We start from the raw sequence: 16998 nt of genomic DNA, 5'->3' as shown, positions 1-16998 counted from the left end.
ATCTCAAAGTCATCATTCAGTTCATCATAAAAACTAAAATGAAAATTTAATCCATGGCCTTCCTTTACTATACAATTTAATCTGAAGAGAGGATAGAAAATGAATGACTAATAGAGGTATAACACATGTGAACTTAATGAGTCAACTGTTCTTCGATGTTAAGAATTTATTTACTCTGGTGAAAATGAGCACTGGCCAAATAGGTCTTTCCCTGTTATCATTTTTCTCGCCAGTCCCTTCATAATAGGAAACAGCTTGCAATTATTCCATTTCAAGATTTTGTTCCAGAAATTTATTTTCTACTAAAGTGAGCCCATTTTTCCCCCTTTTTTTTAAAAAAAAATCCTGACATGATGTCAAGTGCCATTTTAACCAAATAAATGTGGTATTTTTTAATGTTTTCCTTTTTTTTTTTTCCAAAAAAGATCTGTCAATTTGTGTTCCATTTCCTATGCCTTTCTGTGGCCATCACCCCAGTTCCCTTGGCTCCTGGCCTAGCACTGTCTACCATATTTAGTCTGTGCTTTCACCATCTTCACATCCTTCCAAGCACTGTGCTTTTGAGTCCCTCTCAATTAACTTGGCTGTCTGCTCATTGCTTATGATTTTCAAGTACATATCTCACAGAAGCATAATTTTCCTTTCAAAATCCTTTATTTTTTTTCCCCCTGTGAGATTCACACAGATGGTGTCAGATCATCTGGAAGAACTAAGCAATTATAATTAGATTCAATCTGTTTGAGAATGTTGTTCAGTCTGAATAGTAAGCTCCTCTCAATTGTTTCCTTGTCCTGGTATTGCCTTGCCCCCGTAGATGTGCTTCAGTGTCTGAGCTGTGCTGTTTTGCAGATACACCCCATCGTCTCGGCAGGCCAACCAAGAAGAGGGCAAAGAGTGGCTGCGCTCGCATTCCACCGGAGGGCTGCAGGATGCTGGCAACCAGTCCCCTCTGCTCTCCCCTTCCGCCATGTCATCTTCTGCCACAGGAAAATACCACTTTTCCAACTTGGGTAAAATATTCTGAACACCATTTCGTCTTGTTTCTTTGACCATCTGCCCTCACAGGAGCACTGCGATCTCTACGTAAAACATATTATAAAACATGTTCACTTAAGGAAAAGATAAAGACACCTTAAGAGTCTCTTTTATTTGTTTGATGGCTGGCTAGTCACAAAACACTTTCCAAAGGTTATGCAGCTTATTGTTTGTGACAATGAGCAACAACTTGACATCGGTGCGACGGCTGTGATTTTACAGTCTAGAATCCAGAGGCACAGAGCGGTCATTTCACTCACAAAAAGGTCTCACCATTCATAAGGGTCAGAGGCAGGAATTGATCCCAGAACACCTGACTTCAAGCTTAGGGGTTTTTCTCAGAGTCCTCTTAAAAAACAGTAAAACATCTCCTTGTTTTTTGCTTAAAAACAAGCAAGTTTGCTTGTTTTTAAAAACATTTAAGAAAAAACATTTGCTTAATTTTTTTAAATCCTTGCAAAATTTATCATACTGCTGTAGAAAAACAAACTATAAATAAGAAGAAGGAAAAAGTAACTCCATGACTCTAAGATCACTTTTTTACAGGTAATCAAAATGAATAGAATTTCAAAGCTCTCGTTAAAATGAATATGAATATTCCCTGTGAATGTTTTTTGATAAGTACAAGGAAAAAAAGTGACAAATTAAGCCATTGCATTACTTTGTGCTTAGCATCATTTGTATGAAGTGTAAAATCATTGGTATAAATGTCACAGAAAACATAGGGAAGAGTGACAAAGTAATGAAAAAAGTCTAAACATGCCAGTTTTAATTTAATAGATCCAATGCTTTTAAAATTAGATTTCTATTCTATAAAATCACATATAAAGTAGTCTCATTATTATAATTATTATTATTATTATTTTGCTACAACCATTTTTCTACTAATGGACCCACCAGTTGTCCAAATTCTTGAATAGTTTGGGCTTTCCAACTTTTCCAATCCTATAGGACACTCACAGCTCTTTCTTTTCTCTTATAATTTTTCCTGCTTTACAGAATAAAGCTTTGGCAATAGAAAACAATTATTTTGGTTATGGGTCCATATGAGCTAATGAATTCCTATTAAATAACCAAGTTTTTGCTGCTACACCTTCACAGGGAGACACTTATTTGCCTCATAATGAAAACAGATGGTATAGCCTTTACTTATAATTGTAATTATAAAACATAGCAAGAAGCTTAAAATTTTAACTTCAAAAACTAAATTGAAAATGTTTTTTATAAACTCATAAGAATATGAAATTAACTTTAATTTTATGCAACATCTGAAATAAAACCCAACTACTTGGAATGATGAGTTTGCTAGATACCCTCTGTCTCCTGTCAATCTTTTCAATACCTGACATTAATTTGAGTAACTGAATTCTTACCCCCACTATTTTCTCATTCGCCCTCTTTCCCATCTCTCCCCTCTCCCCCCTCACTCTCTCTCTCTCTTCCTCACCTCCCTTCTTTTCTTCTTTCTTTCCTTCCTGCAGGGTTTCTTTCTTCCAACAGATTGCACACTTTGCACATCCACAATTTCTTTCATCTTTTATTGTATTTCATATATGCACACACAGATATAATTCTAAATCTTTTATTTCTTTCCTTTTTCTTGTCCTTTTTTTTTTATTCCAATCCACAACCACTCTATCAGAGTGTTGTTCTGTGTATGAATTCATCAAAACCTATAAAACATCCAGCATAGTGTCTGGAAAATAGAAGATATTCCCTTTCATTTGCCTCTCAGTATATATGCCTCTTACTTTACATTGTTTTGAAAGCCAGTCATTATATTAAAAAGAAATGTAATTCCCATGTCAAAGAAAAAAATAGCAAATTTTGAAATGATAATCACTCATTCTAAACCAGTGACGTGCATTCCCTAAGTTTTTTAAAGTACCCACAGGTTTTGTGATGGCGTAAGTGGTTCCTGTCTCCCACCTCACATTTCTGTAACAACTTACTTTTCTTAAATATGAACATTTGTGATAAATATCTTTCTCAATTTTGTGCTTTGCTTTTGTTCCACATTTTAAAAGATGGTATTGCTTCTGAAGCAGGTGTACTTTTAGTCAACCACATCTTTCTTTAAATTCGTAATTATCAGTTGGCATAAAAAGCTGATGTTATTAGAACTCTTTGGCAATGAACCCTAAGTAAATAAATTCTTGTTTCAAATTATGAACATGAGATACTGTTTGGGAAACATAACAGGTTTGTGACATTAGACAGGCTTCCGTCTGGACTCTGGTCTTAGATGCAGTGGAAGAGTTCAGTGTGATTAAACTGATGATAAGCGATAAACCACATATATTATATTTCATTTAAAGAAAAATTTCATATTCTTCTTTTATAACTAACTCTGATAATAATGATGGTGCTGACCATGGACTTACATAAATTCAGAACTCAGAATGATGAAAGTCTTTGTCTGGAAGCTTCAAAAGGGTCTTCGTGGGACATTTCTTGTGTTTTCTTTTCGATTTTGTTTTTTTCCATTAAAGAGGTGTATTCTTCTTGAAAAGAAACCTACAGAGCCTACGCAGGCAACCTTTTCTTCATAATCTCCAGCAGGATATACCATGCTGTTGTATTTCTAGCATGAACAAAAGAGGTTGCTTGGCAGCTTTGTTTAATATTGCTTTAGAAATGGACATACCGCTGGCCTTGAAAGTGTTAGAGAAAAGAGGGACTCTCCTGAGACTGTTATTGAACATTTCAGGGGCAGACTGTCAGCCTGCCTTCAATAGAGACACCCATTAAATTCACGTTTCCGTAGAATTGGGATCACATTCTCACTTTCCAGCAGCCAACTGTTTTCATCATCCAAGCCCCAGAATAATGAGTCTATGTGTGCTTTGTTTTTCAGTGAGCCCAACCAATCTGTCTCAATTTAACCTTCCTGGGCCCAGCATGATGCGTTCCAATAGCATCCCAGCCCAAGACTCTTCCTTCGATCTCTACGATGACTCCCAGCTTTGTGGGAGTGCCACGTCTCTGGAAGAAAGGCCACGTGCCATCAGTCATTCAGGCTCATTCCGAGACAGCATGGAAGAAGGTAGGCGTAGGGGGAAATAAAGATGGAGTTCCTTTATTTAACTCAGAGATGAAAACTGTCACATCAGTTGTCATCACAAGGGTTCCTGAAGAGTAAATAAATGAGTTAAGTGTAACTCTCATTTAGGGAGCCCTGAAGCTTGAAGAGGTTTTAGTCTGCATTACCTTCTGTTTCTTTATGCATTTGGAAATATGCCAGAAATTGTGTAGATTAATACTTGGTTATAGAACAGTTCAGAACAAATTTGGTGTTCTCAAACAGAAATCCTCATTGTTTTAGAGACTGTTTGCTCTGGTGTGTCCAATATCAGAGCCAGTTTTGTCTGACATCTCGGTTAAAGAATCATAAAGATACATGAACCAGAAAAATTACCTTATGAAACTACCACACATTGCCAGCTTGTATTCTCAGAAACTCCCTCTGGTGTTGGTTCTTGTTATATCATAATAGAATTCATATCATGTCTACTTTAAGTCTTCTAAATTTCATTTTCTTATCCAACGTAATAAGGTTCTATGTGAATACTTTATAATAGTTCTATTCAAAAAACTCAGGAGACAATTGATGTTCAAAGGTATGTAATTTTTTTAACTGTATAACTGCAGGTGTGAAATTTGATAATTAATATTTGAGAGATTTTCCTCTTCAATTTAATGAATGATTTTTTTAAAGTATCCCTAAAGAAAAATTGTGGCACACATACTATAAAGCATATCAGCTAAGAATAAAATAAGGGTAAACATAAAAGTTTAAATTGCTCAGAATAAAATCAGACATTTTTATCTTTGGGGTAAATACCTAGGAGTGCAATTGCTTGCCATCTGCAAGGATATAGATAAAACTAGAGGGTATTAAGCTAAGCAAAATAAGCCAATCGAAGGAAGATAATTATCACAGGATCTCACTCATATGTAGAATTTTAGAAACAAACCAGAGGGGCATAGGAAAAGGGCAGGAAAAATAAAACAAGACATAATCAGAGAGGGAGAAAAACCACAAGAGACTTTTAACCATGGGAAACAAACAGAGCTGCTGAAGGGAATGGGGTAACTGGGTGAGGGGCATTAAGGAGGGCACGTCGTGTGATGAGCACTGAGTGTTATATACAACTGAAGTATCACTGACCTCTACCACTGAAACTAATAATACATTATATATTCATTGAATTTAAATAAAATAAAATAAAATTTTAAAAAAGAACAAAACCAAATATGAAATCAGCCAACTATCTTAGTCTTTAATGATTATGTATAAAAGAAAGGACTCCAGATCCTGAAATATATCAAGTTGTAAGCCTCTGGTCATCCATTTATTTGTGGTCTGAACTTCGGCCAATTTCTTAACTTTATCAGTCAGTGCTAATTTTTGCATCTGTAATCTCACAGATTTGTCATGAAAATGAAATGAGGGAGTAGTTCTGTTCCTTTCTCTTTCTCCTTCCTACTTTGTTAAAGGCTCTTCCGATTCAAAGTTTAGATAGCTATGAGCATTGATTTCATGCTTTCTGGCTACTACTGTCCATTTAATCTGCTGACACTAAATCGGTTGACCGTCACTGCCACTACCTTTGGGGATATTAACTGAACCACAGAGTTCATCGTGACAGTAGATTACACCCTGGGAGTCTCCTGATTGTGGCAGACTAGATGGACCAAATTGAACTAATTGGAAATGTAAAGTCATTGCTTTTTTGAGATGGTTCTATCACTCTCTTCACAGACTGGCATCTTATAATACCATAAAAATAATTTGCTGTGCATACTGATGGCTCTTCTAGAGTGCCTCGTTTACAGATGGAATGCTCTTCATATGCTTGGGAAAGTCTGGCCTTCTGTGTATGAGGTTTAAATAATCTCAATTACTGAACACCAGTCTGAGTGGGCAAGATGGCTTTCTGATGCCCATACACTGAACACTGAACGCTGAACTATTTTAATTCTTACATTGTGGTCTACAATCAAGGGATTATTGAACTAGTGAGGTGGAAGGGGCTTTACTGATGCCCTCTCTGCTCAATGATCACCGTGAAGATAAAGAAACAGCCACACAGTAGGAGGTTTAGACCCCTAAATAGCAGGTAGTAGCAACAGACCAGAATTAAGATCTCCCGATTCATTGTCCACCTGCCTTCTGCACACCGTGCCAAAAATCTTAGTGCATTCTGGTGCATACTTAGTGCATACTGTTGTTGGAGGTTGAAAGAATGTGTAATTGTATTTGTATTGTGTTCTTTAGATGACTAACATTTTGCCCACCTCACAGAGTGGTGACAGTTGCTTGAGCAAGATATCTGGGAGTTGTCCTTCATTGCTCTTTTGACCACATGTTTATATGAATGAAGTCAGTTTTAAAGAGGTTCTTCCTGGTGTCCCTCAAATTCATCCCTATCTTTTGAGACCCACTGCCACAATCCTACACAGTTTTCCCAGTAGCCCCTCGACCAGCTTGTGAGCATCTCCCACATACCCTTGTAGTACCAGAGAGTATTTTTTACTCTATTGTAATTATCTTCTTAGTTGTATACCTTTCTACTTTTTTTTTTTAAACTCCTAGGATCGTGTCATCAGTTTTATAGTCCCAGAAACTAGGAAGGGCCTGTCACATTGGGTGGGCCCAACTAATGTTTGTTGAATGGATGAATATTCAGAAATAACTTTACCCCACAGTGAAAAGAGGAAGGACTTTTCTACAAATATAATTAAGCACACTTTTACCACCCGTTGGGCTTCACACATCAGATGTGCAGAAATATAAAACAGCCTATCAATTGTTTAAAATGGTATTTTGGTATACCTCAGTAAAAGACAGTATGCAATAACCACTCTTAATTTCACTGAGACACCACCTTGAAATAAGCATTTTTTCTATGATTAGAAGTACAAAAGAAACAATAATTTTCCATTTAAAAGAGCATAATCAACTCATCACAGATAATGTTGAAATAGCAAGTTCAATAAAATGCTTATTCCCCTGAAAGCATACAGTGAAAACAGTGAAAATGGATCTCTGTTGTATAAAAATGAAATAAATAAAACACATAAAGTTTTTTTTTTTTAAGTTTAAAAGTTTTTGGCAACTTTATTTTAGATTTCCACTATTTTCTGGTTATTTATTCTGTGGATGTTTACTATAACTTTAAATAAACCACGGTCTTCTCAAAGGGCTTGTGTTTGTCCAATCCTGTCTAACGTGATGAAGGAGGTATCTTAGGGGGACAGGTGTGGGACCTTCCCATGTCTCAACAATTTGACTTCAAAAAAATAACAGCAGAATTGCCCTCCGATTCTTAGATCTAGCTGTTACTATTTTACTCCCCCGCCTCCCTATCCTCCACTCTCCAGCAAAGACCTGCTGGTTCTGAGCGGACTTCATTATATCACCTCTTGTTCTTTTTTGCTTTTTCCAGTTCACGGTTCTTCATTATCACTGGTCTCCAGCACTTCTTCTCTTTACTCAACAGTAAGTATCCGCTGTGAAAAGAAAGCTTCTACTGTTTCCGAGCACACAGATGATTCAGTAGATTGATATTGACACAGAAGTTACACGGTGAGATAAGGGTCTGTGCTGAGCGACCTCATACCCCATCCACTGACAGGTGCCGCTGGGCCAGCCCCTCTTTGGCCCGCTTAGATTTGCCTTCACTTGACGTTTGTGTACTTAGGAAAATCAGTGAGTGCATGAAAAACTGAATCTCGTAAAACCTATTGAGGTATGACTAGGAATCCCTGAACCCATGTACTGGGCTGTACCATAAATTTATGATATTGACTAGTTTTCCTTGTTCAGATCTCTGAACCGTGACTGGTGATGGTCCTATGGTATTTTCTCTATAACGGTGATGTCTATTTATTTATTTTAAAGATTTTATTTATTTGTCAGAGAGAGAGAGCACAAACAGGGGGAGCAGCGAGCAGAAGGAGAGGCAGGTTCCCCACTGAGCAAAGAGCCTGAAGCAGGACTCGATCCCAGGACCCTGGGATCATGGTCTAAGCCGAAGGCAGATGCTTAACTGACTAAGCCACCCAGGCATCCCAAGAGTGAGATCTATTTAGTTTACTGAATTTCACTGGGACTTGAGCAGTGAATAATCCTAAGTCCAGTACTGAAAGGTTCATAAAAAGTTCAGTCTTTGCTGTCACTGACCATTTAAGCGTGATGGGCAATACTAATTGCTTTACTCATTTCATTAGGTTTCAATGTTAGGGCCCTCCTTTTAAAAACTCATCTTGTATAGTTACTGCTTTGGATAGTTACTCAAGATCAGACTACTGTTGGGAAAGACAGTATTTTTCTCATCATTTCTCCTTTTAATTTGCCAATTACACTCTATAAATGAAAAAATCACTATTGTTATTTAAATTTACTGCTTTGGCAAATGGATAAGAAGTGAGAAAGGTGAAATGCTTTGGAAAAAAACAGATAAAAGAAATATGTTAACACTGAGTGTCCCTCCTAATTGGCCCAATGCCACTGCTTGTTGCGGGATGTGCTCTGACTTAAACCATTGTGGTTGAAGTCTCTGCTTAACATCAAAAGATGCAGCATGAGGGGTGCCTGGGTGGCTCAGAGGGTGAAGTTTCAGCCTTCGGCTCAGGTCATGACCTCAGGGTCCTGGGATCAAGCTCCATGTCAGGGTCCCCACGCAGTGAGGGGTCTGCTTTCCCCTCTGCCTCTCCCCTCCTCTCTTGCTCTTTCTCCCTCTCAAATGAGTAAATAATTTTCTTTTAAAAAAGATGCAGATTGATTAAATATTTTAAATATGTGCAAAAATAGTATTTGGATAAAATTACCTTCATTCAGCCTGAGAAAAACTCAAGAAGAAAAGGAGAATGGTTTAAGGGAAGACAAATGGCCAATTAGTATGTAACCAGAGTCCACTAGAAAATGTTGTGATAATAAAAATGCTCTGTCTTGCACTAATACAGTAACCTCTGGCCACGTGTGGCTGTTGAGTATTTGTAGTGTCTCTGGTGTGATGGAGGAACTGAATTTTTGAGTTTCATTAATGTAACTTTCAGTAGGCACATGTGCCTAGTAGCTACTGTATTGGATATTGCAGGTTTATAGAGAACAGAGAAGGGACATTAAAAAAACTGTAGAAACTGTAAAAACCGTCTGACTCTTGGTTTTGGCTCTGGTCATGATCTCAGGATTGTGAGATCCAGCCCCACATTGGGTTCCATGCTGGGAATGGAGCCTTCTTGAGATTGTCTCTCTCCCTTGGAGCACCTGGGTGGCTCAATTATTAAGCGTCTGCCTTCTTCACAACCCCAGCGTCCTGGGATGGAGCCCAAATCGGGCTCTCTGCTCAGTGGGAAGCCTGTTCCTCCCTCTCCCACTCCGGTTGTGTTCCCTCTCTCGCTGTGTCTCTCTCTGGCAAATAAATAAAAGTCTTAAGGGGTGCCTGGGTGGCTCAGTGGGTTAAGGCCTCTGCCTTCGGCTCAGGTCATGATCCCAGAACTGGGATCGAGCCCCGCATTGGGCTCTCTCTGCTCAGCAGGGAGCCTGCTTCTTCCTCTCTCTCTGCCTGCCTCGCTGACTACTTGTGATCTCTATCAAATAAATTAATAAATAATATTTTAAAAAGTCTTAAAAATATATATATATATATATTTTCTCCCACCTAAATAAATAAATAAATAAGAGCAGATGTCAATCAGAAAGCATGAAAGAGAAATATTGTAGTATCAGTATGATACAAAATGGGAACAGAGATTAAAATAAAGTGACTATATATGTATACGCTTATGCCAAAATTTAGAAATAAAAACACCCTTGTGTTATGTGTGAAAAGAATGGATTAGGTGATCAAGCCACATGAGAAGGTGATTTTTTAGGATATTAGGGAATTCAAATAGTTGTACAGAACATGATAGAAATTATATTCTTTTTTTTTTTTTAAAGATTTTATTTATCAGAGAGAGAGAGGGAGAGAGAGCGAGCACAGGCAGACAGAATGGCAGGCAGAGGCAGAGGGAGAAGCAGGCTCCCTGCTGAGCAAGGAGCCCGATGTGGGACTCGATCCCAGGACGCTAAGATCATGACCTGAGCCAAAGGCAGCCGCTTAACCAACTGAGCCACCCAGGCGTCCCAGAAATTATATTCTTGAATTCATAAATAATCTAGAGTTAATTCAAATAAATGCGTATTTGGAGGACTGATAAAGAGAAAAATCAGAGATAATGAGGAGTCCTTTTGACTTCCGTCCCCCATTATCATGCACTGAGATTCCACTGGCAATGAGAAAATATCTGTGAAAGTGCTTTTTAAACCATGAAGGCAAAGGCAATTTTATCATTTTTTTTCACGCCTTTAAGGACTGGGGATCCAGATTAATTTGATTTGCATTCTTGCCTAACTCTATCAGTGGCTATTGTGTGACATCAGGCAGGCTGCTAAGTCTCTCTGGACTATACCTGTAGAATAAAATTGGAAAACAACCGCCAGGCCTATCCCATCTATCCCATGGGTCTCACATAGAGAAGACCAGGAATATTGTGTACCATAATTATAAAAATTAATATTATAAATAAAAATTAATTATAAAAAATGAAAATAAATAAATATTGTATACCATAAATTATAAAAATTATGGTGTCCTACATGGTTCTAAGAGCACTGTTTATATCATAGTCTATGTGAATTGCATCTTTTGAAGTTCTGCAGTATATAACTAACACAACTGCATGGCGTGCCTTCATAAAATAATTTAAGTGTCTATGGGGAGAAAAAGTCCTTTTTTTTTTTTTTTTTTTTTTGGTTAAAAGAAGAATATTAGGCTCAGGACTCCTGGCTGGCTCAGTCGGCTAGCATCTACCTTTGATTTAGGTCATGATCCCAGAGTCATGGAATCAAGCCCTCCAGGCTCCTTGCTCAGTGGGAAACCTGCTTCTCCTTCTGCTTGTGTGTCCTCTCTCTCATACTGACAAATAAATAAATAAAATGTTTAAAAAAAAATTCTGAACTTAACAGCATTCTAAATTTAAAAAAAAAAGGAATATTAAGCTCTATCTGCTCTTATTAGGCAAAATACTGTTTTATGAACCATGAGTATGAACCTTGTTTACTCTAACATCATGTATATAGCTTATAGAAGTATATATTTGCTGTATGTATTTCACTTAGAGATAATAAAACTAATAACGATGGCTGGTTGCAAAGAACATTTACCTATAAAGTCATCAGTCTAACAAATCTCATTGGGAGGATTCTCCCCCTGTAGATCTTTTAAAGCTTCTGTCGTTAATGGTTCGGTAAATTTTCCAGAGTATCTTGTTATACAGTTGAGTATATCACCTTACAGAATTCTGAGCAGAAAGATTGCAGGAATTTGCATATTGGTTGGAAATCACAGGCCTAATTTCATCTGCCAAGTTGTTACCTTTGGCAAACTTAAGAGTTTGTGTGCTTGTGTTTAAATCCAAGACAACACTGTGAAATCTGGAGCTTTTATCTAAAAATTCAAATTGCTAAATTCTTTTAATGTCATCAGAATATGGAGCAACCCTGAGGTTAAACTCCTCCAGGTTTACCGTCACTTGGCATTACCCCCTTTAGATGTTGGCCTGTCTTCTCAGGCTGGTTCCTGCCTCTGCCGCCTCTTCTTTTCTTACTCAGTTTGGGTTCTTAGTTATGACTGTGCTGTTGCTTTTCTCATAGGAAAGACCTACTGCTTATTATCCATATCTCTATGAAAGGTGGGGAAAATAGGCTGAGGAAGAGTGTGTGATTTTTCTTTTTAATTCTAGAGCTCTTTTTTTTTTTTAAGATTTTATTTATTTATTTGACAGACATCACAAGTAGGCAGAGAGGCAGGCAGAGAGAGAGAGAGGAAAGCAGGTTCCCTGCTGAGCAAAGAGTCCGATATGGGCTCGATCCCAGGACCCTGGGATCATGACCTGAGCCGAAGGCAGAGGCTTTAACCCACTGAACCACTCAGGCGCCCCTAGAGCTCTTTTTTTTATTCTTTATATTCCTGGCCCTTTGATCCTTACAGTAAATAGGTTCTTTCTGACTGATTATATACTAAACATTTTATTGAATCTGTTTTGTACTTGGAATCTAATTTATAGTAATAAGAGCAGGAGCTACATTTGGTACATTAACATATTTCTCAATACACAGCTAATGCTGAAGGAAATTTTTTTTAGTAACTTTGAATGGGTTAATGAATGGCCAATTAATGGTTTATGGAATAAAGAATCATCTGATGTATTTTTATTTAGGCAAAACGTTTTATACTGTTTACCATCCTTCAGGACACTGGGCTTGGTTCAAAACCATCATTTAAAAATGGCAAGTAATCACGTTCCATCATCATTAATCCCAAGCCTGAATCGCTGAAAGAAACATAATGTTAATATCCCGCCACACTGCCTCAGCTTGGTGATAACACCTTACCTAGTATTAATAGCCACGGGGTATGAACAGAGGCAAAGATTAAGGAAAAAGATAATTCTGAAAACACAAGGACAAGAAAAGTCATTATTATATATAATACCTATAGAATTAATATATATAATGGTTATGCTTATGGGTAGTATATATAACTTGAGGCTATTTTAATGAGAAAATATGGTATCTTCTTAACTTTTTTGTTAAATAGAATACATTGCTTTTTTTTAAACAAACAAATTATTTATTATCAGTTTTATATAATCCTGGTAGGACTTGGAGCAGGATTTGGGCAGAATACAGTGGCAATAAACATGTGAAGTTCTAGGGAAAACAAATAGTCACAGTTAATTGTACCATATGTCTTAAGGCAAACAACTTCCAGCTTTCTTTGGCTTTAAGATGAAATTTCTATCTTAAAATGAGTTCTTTACTTCTGATTTAGAAACAAACTGTATCTAAAACCTTAAAATTATTAGAATTAAAAAATAAAATTTTCCCTTAAAAATTAAAGTTGGGATGTAAAATATTCAAGTCTTACATTAGCATTGATTTTTCTTGATTTTTATTTTTTTTATTTTATTCTAAAGATTTTATTTATTTACTTGACAAAGAGAGATCACAAATAGGCAGAGAGGCAGGCAGAGAGAGAGGAGGAAGCAGGCTCCCTGCTGAGCAGAAAGCCCGATGCAGGGGCTCGATCCCATGAGATCCCATGATCCCGAGATCATGACCTGAGCCGAAAGCAGAGGCTTAACCCACTGAGCCACCCTGGTGTACCTAGCATTGATTTTTAAAACAGTTTCCTTATAAAGGCTATTAGGATTCTACTGTTTAACTACTCTGTTATTTAAATACTATATTATTAACTATACATTATTTTTAAGAGTAGAGAAAATACAGGAAAGAGAACACTCAAGAAATACTTATGCATAAAAATGTCTTTTTATTTATTTATTTTCCTTTGTTTTATTTTATGTTTTCTGTAGAAAAAAAGGGGGGGGGATAAAAAGTAGTTCACGTACTTCTGCATCAGTTAACCAGGAAATATCCCCAAAGGAGAGATAGGAGATAAGAGGTGTTTTTTTTTGTTGTTTTTGTTTTGCTTTGTTTTGTTTTTGCTTTGAAATGGCTCAAGGGAGCAGGCAGATTTGTAGTGTTCAGCGATATTTTCATTCTCCAGCTTTTTCCAGAGTAAGGGAGCTTCCCAAATGTAATGGTGCACATAACTCATTTTCTGGCGTTTTGCAGCCCAGCACAAAGAAGAAAAACAGAGCTAGGAATTTTCTGTAACTGAGTCCAAAATAGCCTGTGAGTTTCTCCAGCAATCCTCATTGCCATAATGTGTATGACTCAAGATGTTTGCCAGCCACTTTTATCACCATCTTGACACTGGGCATTTTACTGTTTTGCTGACTTGCAGCTCAGTAAACTTAATGAATCATCATTAGGGACAGTGAAAGAAGATAGAAACTAATGAACTGCTTTTCTGTGGCTATCAGTAGAGGTCAATATGTTCTCTCCAGCTTTATTTGGCTTTTTTTTAATGATTTGTAAATCACAGAGTGAAATTAAGACTCCCAAGTCTTGGCTGAAGATCTCCCTAATATCATGGAGTGCATTTTCTATTATATGTCTGAAAAAAATCTGTGTCATTTCCTTTTTTAGAGTATAATTTTATAACTACTTTTGTTTTTGTTTCTTATAGACTGAATCTTAGAGTAACATCGTCTTTAATTCCAACTTTGCTTTTAAGGCATGTTATATATCCATGAATCAAATGACCTACATTTTCAATATACCATTTATATATAAGGAAGCATTAAATTGCAATACTAAAGGTTCCTATCATAATGATAATATAATAATACCATCATAATTATAATGTATAAATACAATATAAGTATCAGTCACTGATAATAATATAAAATAACATGTATTTTACTATCGTATGTATTTTACTAGTCTTATGTTGGATCATAGTATCTTAATTATACAATGGAATGATTCATTTATACTTGTGGGACAAAATGACATTGGTTATTTATAGATGATTTTTTACCTTTTGTCTTTTACAGGCTGAAGAAAAAGCTCATTCAGAGGTAAAGTTTGTAGCATGCTTGTATTTGACGTTTGTTTACATTTGTGATGAAATGAATGTTTCCACCACTGGAGGGCTCTATGATACAGTGGCATAGCTCTCCCGTGCTGCTGATGGAAGCAATGCTCTAGTTGTTAAATGGTCTTTGGTATTTCCTCATAAAAAAAATGAAAGGAAGTTTTTAAAAGCAAGCCCTCCTCTTACGTTCTAGAATGGAGTTTGAGATCAACAACTAACAAATTGCCTGTAGTACTAAGCACTCATTGAATCTGCTGAACGAATGAATGTGTGGTCTTGCACATTTATTGTAGTCTCCTTTCCCCAGCGCCTGTGAGATTAACTGCATAGGATTAATGAAACTGTTGAATCTTAGGCACCAGACCTCCACAATAGAAGCTACCAGCAACCCAGCCCATCTGTTTCATGCCAGAATTTTGCTTCTCTAATAGCCACTTTATGTCTAGTGTGGTATATAGAACTAATCACACACATTTCACAAATACTTTGTCGCAATCATGTACAAATCAGATTGCAACCTGGAGAGAATATTCTTTTTATTTCCCTTTGTGAAATAATTGTCCTACCCAAGGAGAACAGGACTTTAATTAGGCCTTTATTCAGGGTGTGGTAATGACTATTTGATTGGCTTACACTGAGGCAATCAGACCACAGAGAATATCAGTGTCTTGGCAGTAGCTTTTGCAAAGGAACTCCTTGCCTCACTTTGCTTTATGTAAAATTTGTGCTGTGTTTAAAAATATCAAAATAGTATTGATTATAGCAATTTGATCTTTATAATTGCTATACAAAAAAGTGAATATGTTTAGGGGAAAAAACCCTAGGTTATTTTATTTACATGGACAGGACAACACTTCTAATTTGGTTATAATATGGTTACTGAGGTATTCAAATGTTGCCTGTTTGCCTGATTAGTACTTCTCTGACCTCGCCTTGTATCATTCCTCCCCTTAATGGGTCATGGTTTTTTAAAAATAATTTACATTATTAAAATGTTTCCAAGATTACATTGTAAAGGATCTTATAATAGATACTATTAATTTGAGAAAGGCTCTTTGGATTTGTATTGGTTTAAGATAAAATAGATGGTCTGTTTTCTGGGACTATATGTGGTCATCATTCAAATGTAAGTCAAGTCCTATTTGGGGCTAGTGTATCGCCTTTTAAAAAAAAACCAGGAACAAAATGGATTCACATTTGGTGAAATTATGTAAGTGTCCACAGTCTCTGCTTCCAGCTTAAAGTCCACAACTTTCTTTGAGTTCCTCAATGTTGACTACCATTTCTTTTCCACAAAAGAGGGGGGAAGAAAAAAAGACAGTTAATGAACTATGTCAGGAATGCTCTTTCAAACTGAAACAGTATCCCAAAAGTCCACCCACGGCAACAGAGACTTCTTTTTGCAGAAATGAGAAGAATTAGAGTGCAATGTTTGGCATCTAAGTAACTAAGAACCTTTGAGACCAGAAGTCTACTTATAGACTTAGCGTCAGATGGTAGTCGATGTTTTACCCTTACTAATCTGTGTTTACATGTCTCAGCAACAGGAGGCATGCAGATTTATTTGCAGAAAGTGCTTATATTAACCATTTAAATGCGATATGAAATATTGCCTTTATTCGGTTCAATTTTATTCCACTGTGAACTTAGCTAAACAGGAAGGCAACTAGCATATTTATTTTGTTGGCTTATCTAATTATTTGAACAGTATTACTAAATTCCCCCTCAGTTTTAAACTGTAGGTAATCTATAAAGCATTTCTTCTCTGAATTTATAGTAACTCAATGAATAACAGGAATTATAATAAAGATTTGGGAAGACTTCTCTGAGTGTTAGTCATTGAAACTCTATCTAATAAAATTATTTTCAAATATGGACTCAATATATCTGGAAATAAGCCAACTTTCAGTGACTCCAGGATAGTCTACAGCTTCTGGAAGTTGCCAAACTACAGAAAATTAAAATAAGCATGCATCAAAAAAACTGAATTTTTTTTTGCTAAAACTCCATGCTAAACACCATGCTAGAATATTCAGTACTTTTGGCTAAATGAGGACCTAGAAGAAATGTGTACGTGTATATTTAGTTTTTAAAAAGAAAATATTTTACTGCTTGAGCTTTATTATCACTAATTCCCAGAGCTAGAAGAATCAACAGAGAAAGTCAGCGGATTCTAGAGCCGGGCAAGGGGAACCATGGAGCAAGCAAGCATCCTTTAATTCGCACATTTGAGTCCTAACCTCGAACATAGTCACTTACCTCTCCTGACACGTGGCATTCAACTGTTACTATATATTTAGCTAGTGTTCACATTTCTTTGGTTTTTCAGGAGTTAGTACTGATACACTAATTAAGAGGTTGCATGAGCGAAATATAGTATTTGCTTTCTTGGATTGAATTCTTA

General features: G+C 36.6%; 1 protein-coding gene across 7 annotated transcripts in view; it reads left to right on the top strand.

The window, feature by feature from the left end:
* Positions 1-16998, top strand: part of NAV3 (neuron navigator 3) — a 611692-nt gene that overhangs the window by 527067 nt on the left and 67627 nt on the right. For all 7 annotated transcript variants that reach the window (XM_044228605.1, XM_044228606.1, XM_044228604.1 and 4 more), the window contains 4 exons: positions 850-1010; positions 3893-4081; positions 7488-7540; positions 14554-14577. In XM_044228605.1, coding sequence (XP_044084540.1) covers positions 850-1010; positions 3893-4081; positions 7488-7540; positions 14554-14577 — 427 coding nt within the window. The remainder of the gene's footprint in view (positions 1-849; positions 1011-3892; positions 4082-7487; positions 7541-14553; positions 14578-16998) is intronic.

The sequence above is a fragment of the Neovison vison genome, chromosome 12 (genome assembly GCF_020171115.1).
Source record: "Neovison vison isolate M4711 chromosome 12, ASM_NN_V1, whole genome shotgun sequence".
NCBI classification, from domain to species: Eukaryota; Metazoa; Chordata; class Mammalia; order Carnivora; family Mustelidae; genus Neogale; species Neogale vison.
Note: the sequence above shows the minus strand (reverse complement) of the source record. Positions and strands in the feature narration are given on the sequence as shown.